The sequence below is a fragment of the Achroia grisella genome, unplaced genomic scaffold (assembly GCF_030625045.1).
Source record: "Achroia grisella isolate CSIRO2021 unplaced genomic scaffold, CSIRO_AGI_Agris_v1 utg853, whole genome shotgun sequence".
In the NCBI taxonomy this organism is placed as follows: Eukaryota; Metazoa; Arthropoda; class Insecta; order Lepidoptera; family Pyralidae; genus Achroia; species Achroia grisella.
This window is the reverse complement of record NW_026713043.1, coordinates 1,479,213-1,500,861: the sequence shown is the minus strand read 5'-3', so window position 1 is coordinate 1,500,861 and position 21,649 is coordinate 1,479,213. Positions and strand designations below refer to the sequence as shown.

Genomic DNA, 21,649 nt, shown 5'->3' with positions numbered 1-21,649 from the left:
TTATATCCTTACTAATGTTACAACTGCGAAAGTAACTCTGTCTGTCTGTCTCGTTTTTACGCCAAAATACTGTACCAATTTAAATGAAATATGCTACACAAATAGTCTAAATCCTTAGAAAGGATATTGGCTACTTTGTAATGCGAAAAAAGGGTTGCAAATGGCGATGAAGGATTGTTTGGAAGTATCGTCAATTTTGAACTTGGAACAGCGACCTGGCAACACTAAATTATTTCCACCGGGCAATATTTTTCTATCGAGTCTTACACCTACAGAAGGAAATTCTAATTACGAGTATCCTCCTCGCTGTGCGATCATATCTCGGCTACATTTTATAACAATACCGAAAGTAATATAACCAAACGATTCTCGCACGTACTCACTACGTATTAAAGATGAAATTGCTATAGCAGATTTCGTAACCCGATATCAACATTGACTAAGTGTCAGAGTCGGGAGCCCGGCTCGATATCGTGTCCTATAATAGGCCTGGAGCTAGGTAGCAATTTTAATGCGATATTAACACTCGGGTACTGAGTACAATGTGCCGTGGACCGGTTGGGTAAGTGGTTCTCAAACTATCATTTATCAATTCTAAGTCACAACTTGTAGAGAAGTAATATATGTCAGGGGTGATCAACCATTTTAATCAACGGGCCAAACTATTTTTTTTGCAAGCCTCACTTTTAAAAATACCTATTTTGCAATAGACGTTAGAATAAAAAATATCAAAAAGGTACATATATCCTATATAAATAATAGAAATGTTTATACGTTTGAACAAGTCGCTGATAAGTTTGTAACTCGTCGTTAAGTGATAGTATATTCACTTTATTATAATTAATTTTAATACAATATGTTGATGAGAGAAAGGCGAAAAAATAAATTTAATTATAATAATGCTTGGATATATAGATATATTATAAGAAAAACGCATAAAGATGTTTAAAGGGCCGCAAGCGGACCGCGGGCCACGTATTGCTTATAAAAAGATGACGGTATCTAAGTAAGACCACGTGACCTTTATAGCGTCTCTAACTCTACCTACTCTTAAACTTTGAGAGCCACTGAGTAGATTGATTCTGTAGATCTAATTTACTTGAACAGTCTAATTTACGTAAGTACGTGCTTAATTTACTTTGAAAAACTATGAGTCTATAGGCTTTCCATGGCTAAGCGATATTATTAGTTAAAAGCACGTCTATAATGATAATAATAAAAATACACACATATATTAGTATTTATGAGTAGAATTGTTTCTATATGTATGTATAAATTGTGTATGTATTTACAAAAAAGAGTATTTGCATATTTGTTCAGTTGTCTAGTACCAATAACAAGTTCTGCTTAGCTTGGGACTAGATGACGCTGTATTAGTTATACTAAAATATATATGTATTATATTAATTCATAAGAAATTGTATATTAATAATTATGCAACAAAATTATGTAAAAATTGATTACCGTCGAAATGAGCCCTTCTCTTTTTTGAAGTTGGTTTAAAACTACACACTCACATAAATTGTAACTCAAATGTTCCATACACATTCATCTATAATTAAAATACTATAAACAACATTTCGCCAGAACACAAATCAGATATAGGAACATAAAAAAAAAACATCCATCCAAAATTAGCTCCTTGTACGTAAAATTCCATAGATGTATGTATGTAATTTTGTATGCAAATTTATTCGTGTAAGTAAATAAAAAAAAACACCCGAGAAATTTGTTGGTGGTTGTTGATGGCTCGTGTGAATTTTAACGTTGTAGACTCCATTGTTTTACGATGACCTTAATAGTGTTGTCGACGCTGTTAACTGTCGATATCGATAAAATTATATTTTACTTACTAGCTGTTGGTGTTACAGCTTTTCCACTTCCATTAGAATTAAAAGGGTACTTTTCATAATCTAGGACGTGTTCTATTTAGAAATAGAATTAATCTTTATTCTTAATAGCACTTTTGTAGTATTTCTTTATTCCACCACTCTTGCGTAAGAAGAATTAGCAAGAAACTTGCATGTTGCTCTTTTAAATAAATGTTTTTCAGAATGAAATTTTTACAATTTATAATTATGAATACAAACTACTAAATAGCAAAATTGACTTAAATTTGTATATCAAATGTCATTCAAATTCATCTTAGCTTGATTGAATAACAAGCATGCAATAATAAACATTACAACAGCATCACAGAATATTTTTACTAACACAGTAACAGAAGAGTCATTTTAAATAAATCTATTATTTTGTTTTCTTTTATTAGTAAAATCACGTAGCAATCTTCTGATCGCAACTGAATAATTTCCAACTGAATAATAGATATATTTAAAGTTTTCTATATGATTTTTTGTAGCATAAACTTGCGTGAAAATATAATTTGTAGTTCGAATCTTTATATAGTATAAAATGAAATCGCTTCCGCTGTCTGCTGAGATCTTTTAAAGTACGCAACGGATTTTAATGCAATTTTTAGCGTGATTCATGGTTGGTTGGAAGAAGCTTTCCTAGTGATCGCAATCCTCAGCATTGTGGAATCGACGAAGAAAGACGAGAAGTGATTCAAGAGTATGGTTCACATGTATAATTAATGTACACCCATACAAAACCGGGGCGAATAGCTATTAATTTACAAATACTATTAATTCACATTAAATTAATTAAAAATCGCTAATTACAAGAATGGTCATCAATTTTTAACATTGAAATTGCGAAATAGATATTAATAGCAACGTTCAAGTTCACACAGGAAGTCGTTAGTCAGTAATAGCAAAATAGCATTTATCGTTTAAGACCACATTTAACAGTTTTATATTCTCTCTAACCTATTACCGTTTTAATACCTCATTTAAACGAGCTCAGTACGAAACAGGTTGGTTCAGTAATATAAATATTGTGATCAGATATGTGTAGAAGTAGAAACATGATAGTGAGCAATGTTTACTAATCTTAAATCGAGAATATCAATTACAAATACGTATCAAATATCTTTTTAAATATATTAATTAAAATATTCATATCTAATTATTTTTTCATTGTGTTTAACTCTAAACTGTCTATTTACAATTTTGTGCTTAATAAAGAAGCAGTTTTGATGTTGACATCAATTTGCAAGATCAAAGATGATTGTTTAATTTTATAATAATTATTGACCCATCTTAGCTCACGGATGTGTTAAAAATCTTTCAATTTCTCTGCTATTTCTGTACTATAATATGTATTATATATGTATATGTATTATACATATATATAAGCCTTTATTATATTATGATGTTAAGTCAACTTTCACATCATCACCATCCATGCACCTTTATTTTTGTATTTTTACATTAAAATTTTAATAAATATGAATAAAATAAATAAATAAACCTTCCTCTTGATCACTCTATATATTCCAGAGAATTTTATTAAAATGCGGTGCGTAATGTAAACGAACAGACTACGGCGACGACTTTGTCTTGTACTGTGTAAAGAAGAAATACTTATGAGTTGCTTAATGACAAAATAATATTATTTATGTCAAAAACATTGATTAAGAAATAAATAATCAAGTCTCGAGAATCACTAATGAATACGAAATAATAAGTAATATGATTAAATAATTAATTATAAAATATTTATTGAAATAAATACTAACGTATATATATAAATAAATGATACGAGTATCGATAAAAGCGGAGTAATCACATCACTAAAATCACATGGGAAGATCAAGGACCTATCGCGTCATCAAATAATAGTGCATGTAAAATTTAATGTTGATGAGAATGCATCGAAGTATGTGCATTGTTTGTTTTATATTTGTTTTATATTACGTTTAAATATTTTCAATTCTTACTAAGGAACGCAGTCTAGTAATGTTATGAATCTATGGTTTACATAAGTAAAATAAAAAAAAAAATTAAAGAATTTTTTAAAGATAAATTATCTTTTTTTTCATATAAGAAGAATTAAAAGTAAAAAGCATTAACACAATTCTAATATGTGAATAATTATATAAAACTAGCTGAAATCGCTATTAAAAAGGGTAGGTGATGGATGGGTGAAAATTTAGGGTTATATGTATTTTTAATGCGGAATCATAAACAAATTAAAACAAAAAAAAAAATATCAAGAAAATTAAAAAATATATTTAGGGGTGGACAACCCTTATCACTTAAGGGTACGTATTAGAAATAGATAGTAGGCGATTCTAAATATGCATATAAAATTTCATGTATCAAATCGTTTTAGAGGTGTATGGTAACTAACATTGTGACACGAAAATTTTAAACATCATCATTGCCTTGCCTTTATCGCATTATTTGTGGTCGGCGCAGTATGTCATTCTCTTCCACTGCTCTCTATCGGTCGTCATATCTAAACATACTCTTCTTTTATTCATATCATCTCTCACACAATCCAAATTTTAAACATATATAAGATATATAATTTGTAGAACAAGACACTTATAGACAAGACTAATATTATACTTATTTGGAATAAAAACATGCAATATTTGCATGTTCTTATTTCATCAAAAATGTAGTCACAAGTCAGATTTCGATTATTTTTTTAATTCTAAATCTCAATATTAAAAAAATATATCACAATGATGGTTATGATTATTGATGGTATATATAATATACATAATAATTACAGGAAATCTAATGAGTGTTATTACATCGACACCTCACTACAATGACCGGACATCCGATTATTTTTAAAAAGTTTGGAAATGCGAAAAGAAATTGTAACATCCAACAGAATATTACTAACAATGTTGACCTTTGCATCGAAGGCAATTTAAAAAAAAAAGATGATGTATACACAAACGGAAGCTGTTTGAAAGTGTTGAAAGCAAACAAAGTAATAATGATGTAAAAAATGGTAATAATAATACAGATTTGGTTATTATTATCATTACATAGTATAAAACAAAGTCGCTCTCGCTGTCTGTCCGTCCCTATATGTATAATTAAATATTTAAAATTACGCAACGGATTTTGAAGCGTTTTTTTTTTATTAGATAAAGTGATTCTAGAGGAAGGTTTATATGTATAATACATGTGCAATGTATTATATATATAAACTTTGAAACATAAACCCGGACGGGGCCGGGGCGAGTAGCTAGTTTATATATAAAATTCTCGTATCACAATGTTAGTTACCATGCTTTTCCGAATTAGCTCGACCGATTTTTATGCAATTTTATATGCATGTTCAGTAGGTCTGAGTATCGGCTATTTTCTATTTTTCGTACCCTAAGTGATAAGGGTTCCACCCCAATAAGTTGTTGTTGTTGTTGTGGTTGTTGTTATATGACAAAACAAAATTTGCAAAGTCAGCTAGCTTTATTATAAACGTGGTGAACTAATTTTTTATTGGATTGTTTGGGCTATTATCAGATGCATGTAGTACTTGCAGCACTGTGATCTACATAGATCTATTGTGCTCGCCCTTTTCAAAGTTCGCTACCTAGACCCGTCAGGGACAAGAATTGAAGCATATTCTTAGCAGCGATGGTTTTTATCTCCTCAGGATAGAGTGTAAACTTTCCAAAGCAGACATTTCGTGTATACATGAGTGGACTACAACCACTTAGGATGTGTAGTGGCGTTTCCTCTTCAGTTTGGCAAAATCTGCAGATTTTCTGGTGGCCTGTTTATTTACTATATTTTTTTTATATCATGCAATTAATCTTCCACACTATAAGCAGATTTGTTAACTATCTGATATCGTGAGAGTTGATTCTCCATTGAGAATCCAGCCTCAGATATTCCAGCTTATGTTGTTGAAGTCTGGTATTTTACGTCTCTTAAGACGTGCCATATAATCAGGCAATATTAGTTGAACAGCAAGTTTATTTGTATGTCTGTCCAGCTTGATTTTATATTTTTTTATTGTTTGAGAGATTTCCTCCTTGACAGAGTGATCCCCATGTGGTGATGAACCTCCGAGTTACAAATAAACCAGGGTGCGTTACAGGTTTGCTTCAATATGTAGTTTTGAGCTCTTTAAATTTTGTTGATGTTGGTAACACTTGCAGAACCCCACAGCTGGAGCCCATACATCCAGATTGGCTTAAGGATTGTGTTGTATATGAGCAGCTTATTGTCAGTAGACAGCTTTGAGTTTCTTCCAAGCAGTTTATTTACTACATACACAATAATAATTTTTAGTACTATATCAAAACTGTAATATGTGATTTTTATGTTTCAGATTTTTAATAAAGATAATTTCTAGTCTTTTCTATAGGCAATTCTTACGGAAGTCTAGGAGAGTCAAAGTACTATTTTATCGGTTTTTAATTGCAAATGAAACATAGAAATCGGTGTTGTGCAAGAATCCTAGCATGTACCGTAAACTAACAATAATTTAATGTCGCAAACGTATGTTCATATTATTGTTTCTAAGAACTGCGGGCCTATTGTTCGTACGTGGGGGAAATAAAAAGTTCACGTTCAGTTAGACGGCCTAGTAGTTAACTTGCGGTTTGGTTAAGGCTGGAGACTGAGAAAGTATCGATTTTGATGATCACTTTTATTGTATAGGCTATTTAATACTTCTAGGAAAATATGTGGGAACCTATAAATTAAAAATAAGACTAATAATCAGTTGAATTCTTTTTCCTGTTCTTCTCAACTGAAATTTTTAAGTTCTTAAGCGGCTAAGATGTTCTGTATTAATAAACTAGCTGTATTCGCGACTTCGTCCGCGTGAATTTTAACTGTATTTTCTAAAATAAAAGTACCCTAAGTTACTCCTTATTATAAGAGCTACCTGCCAAAAAAGGTCCCGTCAAAATAGGTACAACCGTTTCAGAGATTAGCCGGAACAAACAGACAGACATAAATTGTAAAAAATGTTATTTTGGTGCATGTATCGTATTTATATTCATATACATGTAGAAAAAAACGGTTATTTCAATATTACAAATAAAAACTCCAATTTTATTTATATGTATAGATGATTTTTGATTTAACCGTGGTATTTAGAATAAATTTGAATTAGTTTATTTCAATCGTTTTTTAAACTTCCTTGTTAAGATTAGGATTGAAATAAATCAAACAAAAGACAGTATGAGAAGTAAACCACAATACATTAGTAAAAAAACTCATACACAGACAGACGAAAACTGTAATAATCATCGCTTTGGTTTGTACTTTAATAAATTCCCCATATAATAATATTCCTCATACATGTTCCATGTATAGACAGATCTCAGTTATATTTTTATATAAATAATAATAATAATAAATTTGCATATTTTTTTTGGAAATACACAGTATATACATATAAAACACCCAGACCGACATATCATACTCATGAATACAAATGTTTGCACCGTGCGTGGAATCGAACCCACGACCATTGGAAGTAAAGCGGTGTGCTTAACCGCTAGACCATCGCGGCCGTCAAATATTTTCATTAATATTTTCAAAATGTTTATTATATGTATAAATATATTATGCATAGATGACCTACAGTTTGTCTTTGTAGGGTCAATTTAATCATGATTTTAAGTACCTGTACTGTTTGGTCGGGCACGACGCTCGGTGGGTCAAACAGCAACGGTACTTCGCTACCATACATTTTATTACGACTTTGTTTATAGCAATAAATAAATTTATTATCATACCACGATAACAACCGTAATATGAATCAATATATTTGACGACCTCGGTAGTCAAGTGGTTTAGCACACCGCTTTACGTCCGATGGTCGCGGGTTCGATTCCTCGCACGGTACAAACATTTGTATCCATGAGGATGATTGTTTGTATCGGTCTACGTGTTTTCTATGTATAATATGTATGTATTTAGGAAAAAAATATCTATATATTTGTATCAGTTGTCTAGTACCCATAATACAAGCTTTAGCTAGCTTAATTTGGGACTAGATGGCGCTATGTGAATTGTCCTGAGATTATAATATTCAGGTCTATTTGTTTTAATAAGACAAACAGCCTTGTGGTTTCTTTTTCGGACTACAGTAATGCTGTTGGCCAAAGGGGAAAAGGGGATTGTTAGTAATATGGACTAATAACACCATTGTTAGCGATGTACCGTATCAGGTTGACCTTCACGCGATTCCCCTGGAAACCATCGTGATAAATTCATGATGAATTTACCACGATCGGCTAACTAACCCGGCCTCATGCTCATCTTATCACCTTCCACTGGTGCCGTAAGCGTAAACCGTCTGCGCAGGTAGGTGCTCTATTCCATTATCATCCATAAGAAAAAAATACTATTTACCGCATAGTGGGCTAGTGCAGATGGCACTCCAAACCAAAGGAAAGACTTATGGAGCGGCTGAAGGCATACAGCGACACCGCTAGGGGTTAGAACCTCGTAATTTCGATCCCCGTTTGAATCGCACGAGGGATCCATCGGAGGGGGGTCTGGCTGTTTTTATGTACAATATATATGTATGTACAAAAAAATATATATATGTATTTGTATCAGTTATCTAGTACCCGTAACACAAGCTTTAATAGCTTAACTTGGGTCTAGATGGCGCTGTGTGAATTGTCCTGAGATTATTATTTATAACTCAGATGATAATTTTATTTTACGTATAAATTTAATATACAAATGTTTACTGGATATATATGTCCCGCCAGGCTGCTGTTTGGTATTACCTGTATTACGGTAAACTGTCTTATATTACCGTACGTAGCTTTATTTATTGTTCGAGATAGTTTAGATTACAGCGAGCGAGCTACAACTTGCAAAGTTGATTTAGCGATGCATACTCCTTACTATGGGGGTCTATTTTAAAGGCATTTAAGGCTGACCCCGACCCACACAATTTTTTTACATTTTCTAGAACATGTAAAGATATAATAGACAACATCCAGTTAATTACGAATGGAACTAAACATTTATAATAAAATATCTAACAAAGAACTAACAAATAATATTTTTAATGACAATTTTTTTTGTAAATACATACATATTTTACGTTGGAAACACACAGAGTAATTCAAATTCAAAATATCTTTATTCATGTAGGTCTATTACAGACTTATAAAATGTCAAACCTACAGTCATTTCGGAATGATTTCGAGATGAGAACTGACAAGAAACTCAGCTCGTATACTTTTCAAATAAATGTTGTATATGTTTACAATAATACAGATTCATTTTTAATTTAAATTTGGGAGAATAGAGTGACCACCAGCGTATGCTATTGCAAAAGAAAATAGTCTAATCAGTGTTCGTAACCCGAACAGACCAGTCCCCACAAACAGCATCCATTCACGAGTATGACGGATCAGCAAGCCATTGTTGCATTCAACCATATTAAAGGTAGCATCCGGTCCACCCCGCCACATGTTTAAAATGATTAACAATACAAACATGAATACAAATGTTTGTACTGTGAGAAAAACCCGCGACCATCAGAAATAAGGCAGTATGTTAAACCCTAAACCATGGTGGCTGTTATAAATATATGAAGTTATCAAAGCCAAATCAGAGCTTGCAAAGATCAACTTTCCTTATATAGTGAATGTTACCTACATAATACAAATTCCATACAAATGATATATTATATTTACATGGCCCGTAATAAAATGTTATGTAGCCGTAATCGAGTTACGGGACCCGTCGGCGCAGTGAGACGAATGCCCGACCTCGATCGTGTAGCGGGTTCCACTCCGAGCTTACGTGATTTTATTTGCGCTATTATTTACGTACGGACAGCAAATAAAAATTAAATTTATATAATATATAAATAAATTTTTCCTTACGACTGCTATTCAGGATAGGGTAGTCAGATATATTATCCACTAGTTGTTAGCGACTTCGTCTGCGGAGATTAAAATAAATAAAATTTCTAAAATTAAAATAGCTTAAGTGTAACATTAGCTATCTGTGAATAAAAGTCCTGTTAAAATCGGTCCCGCCGTTTCGGAGATTAACAAGAACAAACAGCCAGAAAAATAGTTTTAAAATTATTTATTTGATTAAGTATTAACCAAGACAAGTTTTTAATATTATCATCCAGATTTGAACTAGCTGTAACTTGGGACAGCAAGCCACGCTGTTTGGTGCTAAACCAACAAGGTTTCTATGTGCTGGACTCATTTTAATACCTTTTTATTGAAATACATATAATATCTGAATCTTTTATGTAAAAGTAACCAGACAACGTAAATATATACTTAATTAATAAATGTAAATGTTTGTTTTGTCCGAAACTACAACCCATCTCCATCGGAAAGCGAGGCATCATGCTAGACCGCTAAGTCACTGTCCCAACTGAAGTCTCCCAAATATAATAACTATTTTTTTTTATATCGACTCTTGTGCTATATTATGCTGACTGTACTTAATGTTGATATGATTTTAATTTCATGTTGTTTCTTTAATAAATACAATTATATATATGTAAACTAGCATACCGCCGCGGCTTTGCTCGGCTATTTAATTTTTTACACAAATCATTAACGAATTATATGTACACCTTTCATATAACCTGAAATTATTCTATTGTTATATGAATATAAATGCATATAAATCCGTTTAGTAGTTTTTGAGATTATCGCAAATGTACAGGTACGGAACAAGGGCATTGTTTAATAATCGTAATAATAAAGAATCGATGAACAATTTAAAAAAAAACAGTTATTAAACAAACATTTCAAACACTATCTAATCATTACATAGTATAAAACAAATCGCTGTCTGTCCGTCCCTATGTATGCTTAAATCTTTAAAACTGCGTAACGGATTTTGAAGCGTATTTTTTAATAGATAGAGTGATTCAAGAGGAAGGTATATATGTATAATACATGTAGGTACACCCGAGCGAGGCCGAGGTGGGCAGCTAGTATGTATATAAATTGTCACACATATAAAATATAAAATTGTCAGTGTTAATTACCACACTTCTTCGTAATGGCTTAACTGATTTTGATGTAATTTTATGTGCTATATATATTTTCATCAAAATCGGTTAATTTTAATTATATATCTATATGTATCTGTGGCCTGGTCTGAGAATATATTATCTATTTTTATACTTCTAACAGATAAGGGTGGCCCACCCCAAAAAAAAAATTATGATGTTGCATACAATACAAAATATATTTTCACCCTTCAACCACTAATTCCTAATTTTTATAGCGATACTAGCTGTCCCGGCAAACGTTGTTTTGCCTTAAAATAAATAAAAAATTAGGGGTGGACTACCCCTAACATTTAGGGGGATGAAAAATAGATGTTGGCCGGTTCTCAGACCTACTCAATACGCTCACAAAATTTCATGAGAATCGGTCAATTATTCAAATAAACTTAATTTAAGCACTTTTGAATAGTCATAACGTTTCGGAAGAACGAGCAGAAACTTGTGGGAACGAAAACTGTGATACGAGAATTTTATATATTAGATTAAAACTTCAATTTATATAGCAAACCAACGTGGTCTGCTAGTGATGTATAAAAAATATACAATTAAATTATTTAATTCAACATCAGTTGCTCTACAATATCATAGTTACCTACCTTTGAAGGTAACTTGATACTGTTAGGCCCTGAAGCAATCACGTTTTGCTACCATTCCTACCATCGTACATCGTACACCGCTTTTTATTAATCCAACTGTACCGTTTGTCGCTGCCGGCTTTGTTTGTCTAAGATCATTTTAAGAAAATTATAGGAAAGTATCATTGAATGAATGAATGAATTGCGGGTTCAATCTGATATTGAAATATTTGTGATATTAGATATTTCAATATCAGATTGAAGCATTACATAAAATATAATATGAAATATCTGAATAAAACATGTTGATTTTATATTATACTAGCTGTACCCGCAACTTCGTCCGCGTGGAATATAACATTATTTTTCGAAAATAAAAGTAGTCTAAGTTACTCCTTATTACACCAGCTACATGACAAAAAAAGTTCCGTCAAAATCGGTCCAGCCATTTCAGAGATTAGCCGGAACAAACAGAACGACAGACAGACAGACAAACATTCTTAAAAGTGTTATTTTGGTGTATGCGGTACATACACCAAAATATTTATATTCATATACATGTAGTAAAAAAAAGGTTATATCAATATTACAAACAGACACTCCAATTTTATTAAACCACCAAAATAACATCTTTTACAATTTTTGGTCGATCTGTCTGTCTGTTAGTTCCGGCTAATCTCTAAAATGGCTAGACCGATTTTGACGGGACTTTTTTTGACATGTAGCTGGTGTAATAAGGAGTATCATAGGCTACTTTTATTTTAGAAAAATAATGTTAAATTCCACGCGGACGAAGTCGCGGGTACAGCTAGTGTATTATAAATTTCCTACTGTCTACTCAGCAGTAAAACTGTGAACACGCGAGTTTATGCACGTTCCGATATTATCCAATTGCAAATAAGTTGAAATCCATTTCAATATTAAGTACCTTTATGGACCTATGAATAATTCAGTTATTAAATAACATTAGAAAATGCACAGTAGAAACTTTGCAGTCAGATTTATGTTATGAAATTTTCATGCATTTTCCTTATCATTAACTTTCTATGTAGAAAACAAATTGTTTCTATTACGATTTGTTGCAAATAACACCATAGATTAGTAATAAACACCACAGAACATATCTGTTTAATATTTTTTATCTATTGGATGATTATGGAATGGTTCACCCGCCTGCGCTGACGGTATACGCTGGCGGAGCACCAGTGGAGTATCATAAGAGCATGAGGTCAGGTCAGTTAGGCCATCGTGGCAAATTCACTAGAGGGAACCGCGTGGAGGTCAACCTGATATAGTACATTGCTAGCAATAGGATTATTAATCCACATTATTAACCTCCCTTACAAATCCCCCCGACCACAGATTTGTTAATAGTACATTTTATAAAGAAATAAAGAAGGAAGGAAAGAAAGAGCACATTAATCAGTTTTAATGATTTGAGAAACACTACTTAAAATAATTAATAATAAGTAAAACAAAATGACACATAAACAAATTCAAAGTTCAAACTTTCAAATTTCGAAATTTGAAAGTTTGAACTTATTTATATAAGAAGTACAGGATACAAAGATCTTAGAAAAGATAATAATTTTCACTAACACGACACAGAAACAAAACGTTATACAAATCACTTTAAATGATATCGAATGGAAATATTTTATACGGAATCGTGTTATGGTGTTTATTATCTAACACGTGGTCGCTTTCTTAACACTATTTTTTTATATAATCTATTCGTAATATCGATTCACGCGAGTAAATCACAAGCGGAAATATTTAGTAATCGATAGCGACGTTTTATTGACCTCGGTGGTCTAGCGGTCTAGCACACCGCTTTACGACCGATGGTCGCGGGTTCGATTCCTCTCACGACACAAACATTTGTATTCATGAGTATGATTGTTTGTATCGGTCTGGGTGTTTTCTATGTGTAATATGTATATATTTACAAAAAAATATCTATGTATATGTATCAGTTATCTAGTACCCATAACACAAGTTTTAGCTATCTTAACTTGGGTCTAGATGGCGCTGTGTGAATTGTCATGTGATTATTATTATTATTATTATTATTATTTATTTATTTATTTTTTCTCAGCTTTTGCTGAGTAAGATGTGAAGAGAAGTAAGTGCAGAATGTGTTTATGTGTGTGTGCGCGTGTATGTATGTGTGAGTGTGTGTGTACTTATTGTGTGCCTGGTGTGACTGGTGTTTTATCCTTTTCATAGATTTCGAGAAATTTTCAGACTGTACGACAGGTATTTAAGATGGCAGCCTATTATACTAGCCTATATTTGATATATAATAATAATAATATTATTATTATTATTGATGTAATTTAAAATTAAATTTTTTTTTTCATAATTTTAATTTTAAATTGCATCTATATGTGTGTCTATCTACGTCATATTCATATGTATATATAATATATAACACGCGAAAATATATATATATGCCGAAAAAAACAAAAAACAAACTCCAAAAATTAATGAGGCTTATCTATAATTCATGGTAATGTCAGGTTTTCCTTTAAGCGATGAAATTCCTGATCAATTTGCCACTATATGGTAACTCCTCATCTTCTCTTATCATATTCCACTAGTGGGCACTAGTGGGCACGCCAGCGCTGGCGGATGCTCAATTCCTGTCATCCGTTACAAAAAACCTCTAGCATTAACGAAATTCTAAACTATATATATATTTTTAATTAACTTAACTGAACCATAGACTATGCAAATTATTACCCCGTTACTGATCGATTAGAGGCCCACTTTCAACAAAACAACAACCATTAATATTTCATCGAAGGGACCTCAAGATGTAGTAAAATACTAAGTACGCAGAGGTCAGTTTAAGATAGTCATATCTTGGCAAATAGTGGAATGGAAATCTATATTTTCCACCATCGCTCATTGTAATATTATTATAAATTTCTGCTCCAATGAAAAGTGTGTCATGATGAAATTGAATGGTAAAAAATCGTCGAGCTTAGTAATTTCCATATTGTGACAATGTCACCTTTGTTTTTTAACTGACTGCGGTTTTGTCTATGCTCTATTGCGATATTATAACCAATGTCCTATAATAATGCGAATTTAACCGAATGGAGTGATACTGACATATGTATGTTCTGAACATGTAAAATTATCTTATAGAACCACAAATAGTTCCCTAGCGACCTGAATTACTCGGTGGTCTAGCGGTTTACCGCCTTACTTCCGATGGGCGCAGGTTCAATTCCTCGCACGGCACAAACATTTGTATTCATGAGTATGATTGTTTGTATCGGTCTGGGTGTTTTCTACGTATAATATGTATGTATTTACAAAAAAAAATATTTATATATTAACTAGTACCCACAATACAAGTTTTAGCTAGCTTAATTTAGGTCTAGATGGCACTGTGTGTCCTGAAAAAAAATATTACCAACCTATGTACCTATTGTAGTGATATCAACAAACATACGTAGTATCTGATACTTTTTTATGTAATCTTTGGTAGCTAGTCATATTATTTACAATACGAGAAAGACGACGATTATTCTAATTTTAAAGTAGTTTGTAATAAATTGAAGCAATAGAATAGAATAGAAAATCATTTATTCAAATAAACTTAATTTAAGCACTTTTGAATACTGCTATTGAGTAAAAACAACATGATGACTAGGGCCCTCACAGGACACTGCAAATTAAACAAGCATTGCCTAAACCAGGCCTATGCACGACAAGAATCTGCAGATTCTGCCAAACTGAAGAGGAAACGCCGCTTCACATCCTATCTGGTTGTAGCCCACTCATGCATAAACGAAATATCTCCTTTGGAAAGTTTACACTCTTTCCCGAGGAGATAAAAACCATCGCTCCTAAGAATATCCTTCAATTCTTGTCCCTGACGGGTCTAGGTAGCGAACTTTGAAAAAGGGCGAGCACAATAGATCTATGTAGGTCGCAGTGCTACAGGTGCTACAAACATCTGACAATAGCCCAAACAACCCAATAAAAAAAATAGTCATAACAATTTGTTTTTTATCCACCACTCGTTCGGAAAGCTGTCTCATCACAAGAAGAACGAGCAAGAAAGTGTATGCAATAATGCTAAAATTGCATTTAATAATGTACAACTTTGAAATTAACATTAATATTCTGTTTTCCTATTAAGTATGGAAAAGATTAAGGTATTAATCTTTTTAAGGTATTAAAAGAACTAAAAACTATCAAGACATACTATAACTATAGTTATTATACTAATTTCTAACTTATTCCTACTGTTAAAGTCAGAGACGATTTGTTAAATCCATTAAAATGTATTTATTTTTATTGTTACAGCGAATTGACGCTTTTGGAAGGCATGGCGAATAGCGGCGGGTGGAGTGACGAGCCTGTATCTAAGGTATTATTCAGTTATTATTATTAGATTTCAGGTATTATTAGAACTTAAAAAAAAAAGTACTGGCTGCAAAAAATAACAACCTCGAAATCAAGATTTTTATTCGATTTTTTCTCAATTTTTCTCAATTGGATCTACATACTGAACTGGAAGGTATGGAAACAACTATAATATAAAAAAATGACGTTCATAACTTGGTAAAAAGTCGTATATGTATAAACGATTTTTGAATTTGAATTTGAATTGAAGATACTTTACATCTACTTTTTTTTTAATATATAAAGAAGCACAGATCAAAAATCTTTCAACTGTAAAATTTATATTGAACTTAAAACAATTTTGTATTAAGTAACATATATATATATTATAGTGAATACTTCTAAATATCATTTTTTAATATCATTATACTGAATGATATTTCACACAGTTTTGTTCTTTTAGAGCATAAACCACACGAGCATAGAAAAAATGAAACTGCTTAATTATAATCGATCTTTAAAATGGCAACACAGATATATAGCAACAAAAAAATAAATATAGTTACCATAAAACAATGTGCATATAAAGTTCACATATCATTTATTTTAGACATTAATAGAAACGGTGTGTCGAAAGACGCAAAAACTTATTGAAAACGAGAGCGTGAGAACCTCTAATACACATAAATGTAATTGAAATAACCGTAACGCTATTAATGTTACGTTTTTAATTGAGGACTGTTACCTAACAACGGTTAATTGGTTAGCACATTTCATAGGGGAAGGTCCTCTGATCTAGATTATATCAAATAAAAAAGACGCAAGTTACAGGCTTGGTTGATTAGATGTAAATAAATATGACATTCAAAGTTTGTAAAAAATTCTCCCTTAAGGGAGTAAAATAAAATAGGGGATGAAAGTATGTATCTAAAACTTTACTATCTTTGACTTTATTTGGTAAGATTATTAAATATTTTATGCTGTCCAAGTTTACTATTCCATGCAGACGAAGTCGCGGTCACAGCTGGTATAAAATAAGAAAAGTACATAAACCATAGGCTTGGCCTTATGGCATATTTCTCTACCCTTTATCCAGTACTGGCAACCCGTTCCGGATGTTTACAAATCTTTAAATTTCTCAGCTTGTTCTGTTCTATAACACGCATGTATTATACATATAAACCTTCCTCTTGAATCACTCTATGTGTTGCTGAAAACTGCATTAAAATTTGTTCCGTGATTTACAAGATATAAGCGAACAGACTCTGTTATAAATCTGCCAGAAAAAAGATTTAAATGTCAAATAAAACAGTTCCATTGCAAACAAGCTTACTATAAAATTGAAGAATTCGTTAACGATAATAATGTTTTTATAGAAAAACTTATTCATAGCACTGACAATATTATATGATTACACGTTATAAATATTAATGATAATGAAGTTATTTCATGGAAATAAAACAATGTGTTTGCAGCAAATTCATATTTATACTAAATATGATGCAGGTAAAACCGCGGGCACAGATAGTGATTAAATAATTTTACTACCTAACTGTTTTACTGTGGTAGTGAAACTTGGTATTTTAATTTTTAGCAACAGTACAATTACCATCTACACTTTAATTACTGTTCAAGTAGGTAAATAGGTACTTCACTATAAAACAAGGATCTTAAACAGAGTCATAAACCTTGATTGAAATCTATACATCTATACATATAAATAAAATTGGAGTGTCTGTTTGTAATGTTTAAATAACAGTTTTTTACCACACGCATATGAATATAAATACGGTACATACACAAAAAACATTTTTACAATATTTATCTGTCTGTCTGACTGTTTGATCCGGATAATCTCTGAAATGGCTGGACCGATTATGACGGGACTTTTTTTGGCAGGTAGCTGATGTAATAAGGAGTAACTTAGGCTACTTTTATTTAAAAAAATAAAGTTAAATTCCACGCAGACGAAGTCGCAGTAACAGCTGGTACTATAATATATATAGATAGGTATATATAGTACATTTCAGTAGGTACTCGTAAATATTACTCCCCTCTCATTCCCGGGTCGTCACATTCTTTTCCTATAAAGGGACCTAATGACCATAGTGTCAATATCTCTAACAGATTTTGTTTAAAGTTTTTGGTGTCATCTAGATTCGAACTGAAAACCGTTATAAGACGGGGTAGTAAATCACTAGGCCGCGTCGCTCTCACTGACATAACCTCACTATGCGGTAACCTCACAGAAATACAGGCAAAAACATAATCACATACATTACATATAACTCAAGGGTTGTCACCTAAAAGAATTTTACCTCGTACACAACGATACAAAATTTCGTACACTTTATTATTTTGACTACACAATACTCAATATTGCATTCCATAATATTACAATGAAAGATTTTCATAATTGGTTATTATAGATCATTATGGACCCTGTTAGGGCACGCAAACATAACTTTGTGTGGTTACCAAATCAGTTACAATTATTACATATTACCATATAGCTATAGACTTTATAAAACCAATACTTTTCACGTGATTTAAAACGATTTTACACACTTTTTCAGCTTCTTCTGTTCCGTCCAATTCAAACGGGGTTCGATATTACGACGCCCAAAGCCGAGGTTCGAACCCCTATCGGTGCCCTCAGACTAAAGTCGTATCCATCAGGCGGTTGGCCTTCATCCGCTCTATAAATCCTTCCGCGAGTTTGGAGTGCCATCTGCACTCGCCCTCTATCGTCCGATGAAGCTGTAAAGGCCAGCTGCGGCCAACAGCATTAGAGTACTCCGAAAAAAAAACTTCTTTTGTAAGTTTACAAAATAAGAGCAATGACATCTTTATCAATCGAAATATCAATGCATGAGTGAATTATATCACAGCCGAGGAGGACTGTTAAAAAAATATAATTTTCTTATAAAAATATTTATTAATTGATATTGCATCTCTGTGCATCTTCTACCGCATACATCACGGGGAGTGTTCTGAGGAATTGTTCGGATTAATACCAGCTGCTGAGTTTCACCACCGTACTACCCGCCAGAAACTGAAATACCATCCTGATCATCTGGATGAATGGCGGTCTTCCACAGTGCGGTTTTCTAGAAACTTTTTGCCTCGCACAACCACATTATGGAATCACCTTCCAGCAATGGTATTTCCGAACCGATACGATATTGAAACCTTCAAGAAAAGAGCTTATTCCTTTTTAAAAGGCCGACAACGTACTTGCAATTCCCCTGGTGTTGCGGGTGCTCATGGGCGGCGGTAATCACTTACCATCAGGTGAGACGCATGCTCGTTTGTCCCCTGTGTTATAAATAAAATTAAAAAAAAAATATTAATTACTACAGCGATGTATGGAGACCGATTCTTGTAATTCTGTCGAAATATAAATTTTAATTTAATAGGAAAGTGCTGCATCGTCAGCGAAACTGCACGTGGAAGAATTTTGTAGCTGACGGTGCAGCCTAGATTACTGTAATGGTTATTACACACTTGTATTAAAATGGTTACAAATTATTGTTCTATATATAACACGTATATAACAATTGGTATCACGTGGCTCATGATGCGTAGAGCTGTTCATTAATATAGGCAACGGTTACCACTCACCATCACGCGGGCTTTGCCATTTCAATTATATAAACAAGGACAACACCGCTGAATACTATTAATTTACTAACAAATATCAATTGATCAAAACCTCGTACACTTTTGTACAAAACCATGTTGTTCATACATCGTACTGGAAAAACTTACTACTACGTTCTGTAAAAATATCGTAACTGTATGAGCATCGTACATGTATCGGTTGACAGCCCTGTTATGCTGATTGTAGCTTCTCAGGGCTCGCAATGCAAAGTTTTAATTAAAAAACCGTAGGGTCCTATTGTTAGTGTTGTAATGTGCGTTATTATGGTCATAATTGTACAATTAGACCGTCATTTTATTGTATACGAATGTAGGAATAGCTATATGATGCCATTATTATATAATATACTAGCTACTCGCCCTGGCTTCACCCGGGAGTACATGTATGATACATATAAACCGTCCTCTTGAATCACACTGTCTATTAAAAAAAACCGCTTCAAAATCCGTTGCGTAGTTTTAAAGATTTAAGCACACATAGGGAGGGACAGACAGCGACAGCGACTTTGTTTTATACTATGTAATGATGAAGTTCAAATTAAAACTAGTGCTAAATAATTTGACACATACCATCATGATTGTTACTGTCTCGATTTGTTAGCGGTGTTTCCTTCATCGCAGAATTAGTCCGTAATATAAATTAATTATAATCTCAGGACAATTCACACAGCGCCATCTACATCCAAGATAAGTTAGCTAAAGCTTGTGTTATAGGCACTAGATAACTGATAAAAATACATAGATTTATTTTTTGTAAATACATACATATTGTACATAGAAAACAACCAAACCGATACAAACAATCGTAGTCACGAATACATGTAATGAATGTTTGTGTCGTGCGGGGAATCGAACCTGCGACCATGGTTAGTAGGGCAGTGTGCTAAATCCCTAGGACCACCAAATTGGCTGTACTTTATACACATATATTCATGAATTTATTAATCTGGACCCGTTTATGTATATCTGAAATAATTCCCACAGCGCCATCTAGTCCCAAATTATGCAGAGCTTGTACTATAGGAACTAAACAACTGGCGGAAATACTTTTGTTTTTGTAAATACATATATAATGTACATAGAAAGTACATATAAATAAATAAATAGAAAACAACGTCATTTTCTAGCCCGATAGTTGCGGGTTCGATTCCTCGCACGATACCAACATTTGTATTTTTGAGTATGATTGTATGTATAGGTCTGCGTTGTTTTCTATTTATTTATTTATATGTACTTTCTATGTACATTATATATGTATTTACAAAAACAAAAGTATTTCCGCCAGTTGTTTAGTTCCTATAGTACAAGCTCTGCATAATTTGGGACTAGATGGCGCTGTGAGAAATATTTCAGATATATTCATTACTATTTCTATAAGATTTTCAGGATTTCTATTTGACGACCTCGGTGGTGGACGAGCACACCGCTTTACATCCAATGGTCGCGGGTTCGATTCTTCGCACTGCACAAATATTTGTATTCATGAGTACGATTGTTTGAATCGGTCTGGGTGTTTTCTATGTATAATGTGTGTATTTACAAAAAAAAATATATCTATGTATTTGTATCAGTTATCTAGTACCCATAACACAAACTTTAGCTAGCTTAACTTGGGTCTAGATGGCGCTGTGTGAATTGTCCTGAGATTATTATTAATATCAGATTTTTCGTCTGAATTTTTATTATTTCAGTTACATAAAAAAAACAAATGTAGTCACCAGACCATACCAATTCATAACAAGAATAATAATGATAATTTATATTTAACAAAAATGTGAAAGCTGTAATATAAGTACCTAAGCATTACATATAATTGTTATACCACATTTCGTATTATAAATTACACTTTTTAATAACAATTATAATGACTCGCTTACGTTTCATTTTTTACTTAGATATAACTATTTGTTGCGCACAGATAAAATATTTAGAAAAAACATAATATAAATATGCTAAAGAATTTTACTAGTGTTAAAGAAATTATTTTTATACTAGCGTGGCGTATAGCGCGTGGACTTTAACTTTATTTTTCTAAAATAAATGTAGCCTAAGTTACTCCTTATTACATCACCTGCCAATAAAAGTTCCGTCAAAATCGGTCCAGCCATTTCAGAGATTAGCCGGAACAAACAGACTGATAGACA

General features: G+C 32.5%; 1 protein-coding gene across 3 annotated transcripts in view; it reads left to right on the top strand.

Moving 5' to 3' along the window:
* LOC131852541 (uncharacterized) overlaps nt 1-21,649 on the top strand; it is a 194,509-nt gene that overhangs the window by 155,022 nt on the left and 17,838 nt on the right. For all 3 annotated transcript variants that reach the window (XM_059203219.1, XM_059203220.1, XM_059203221.1), the window contains one exon: nt 15,804-15,867. In XM_059203219.1, the coding sequence (XP_059059202.1) occupies nt 15,804-15,867 (64 nt within the window). The remainder of the gene's footprint in view (nt 1-15,803; nt 15,868-21,649) is intronic.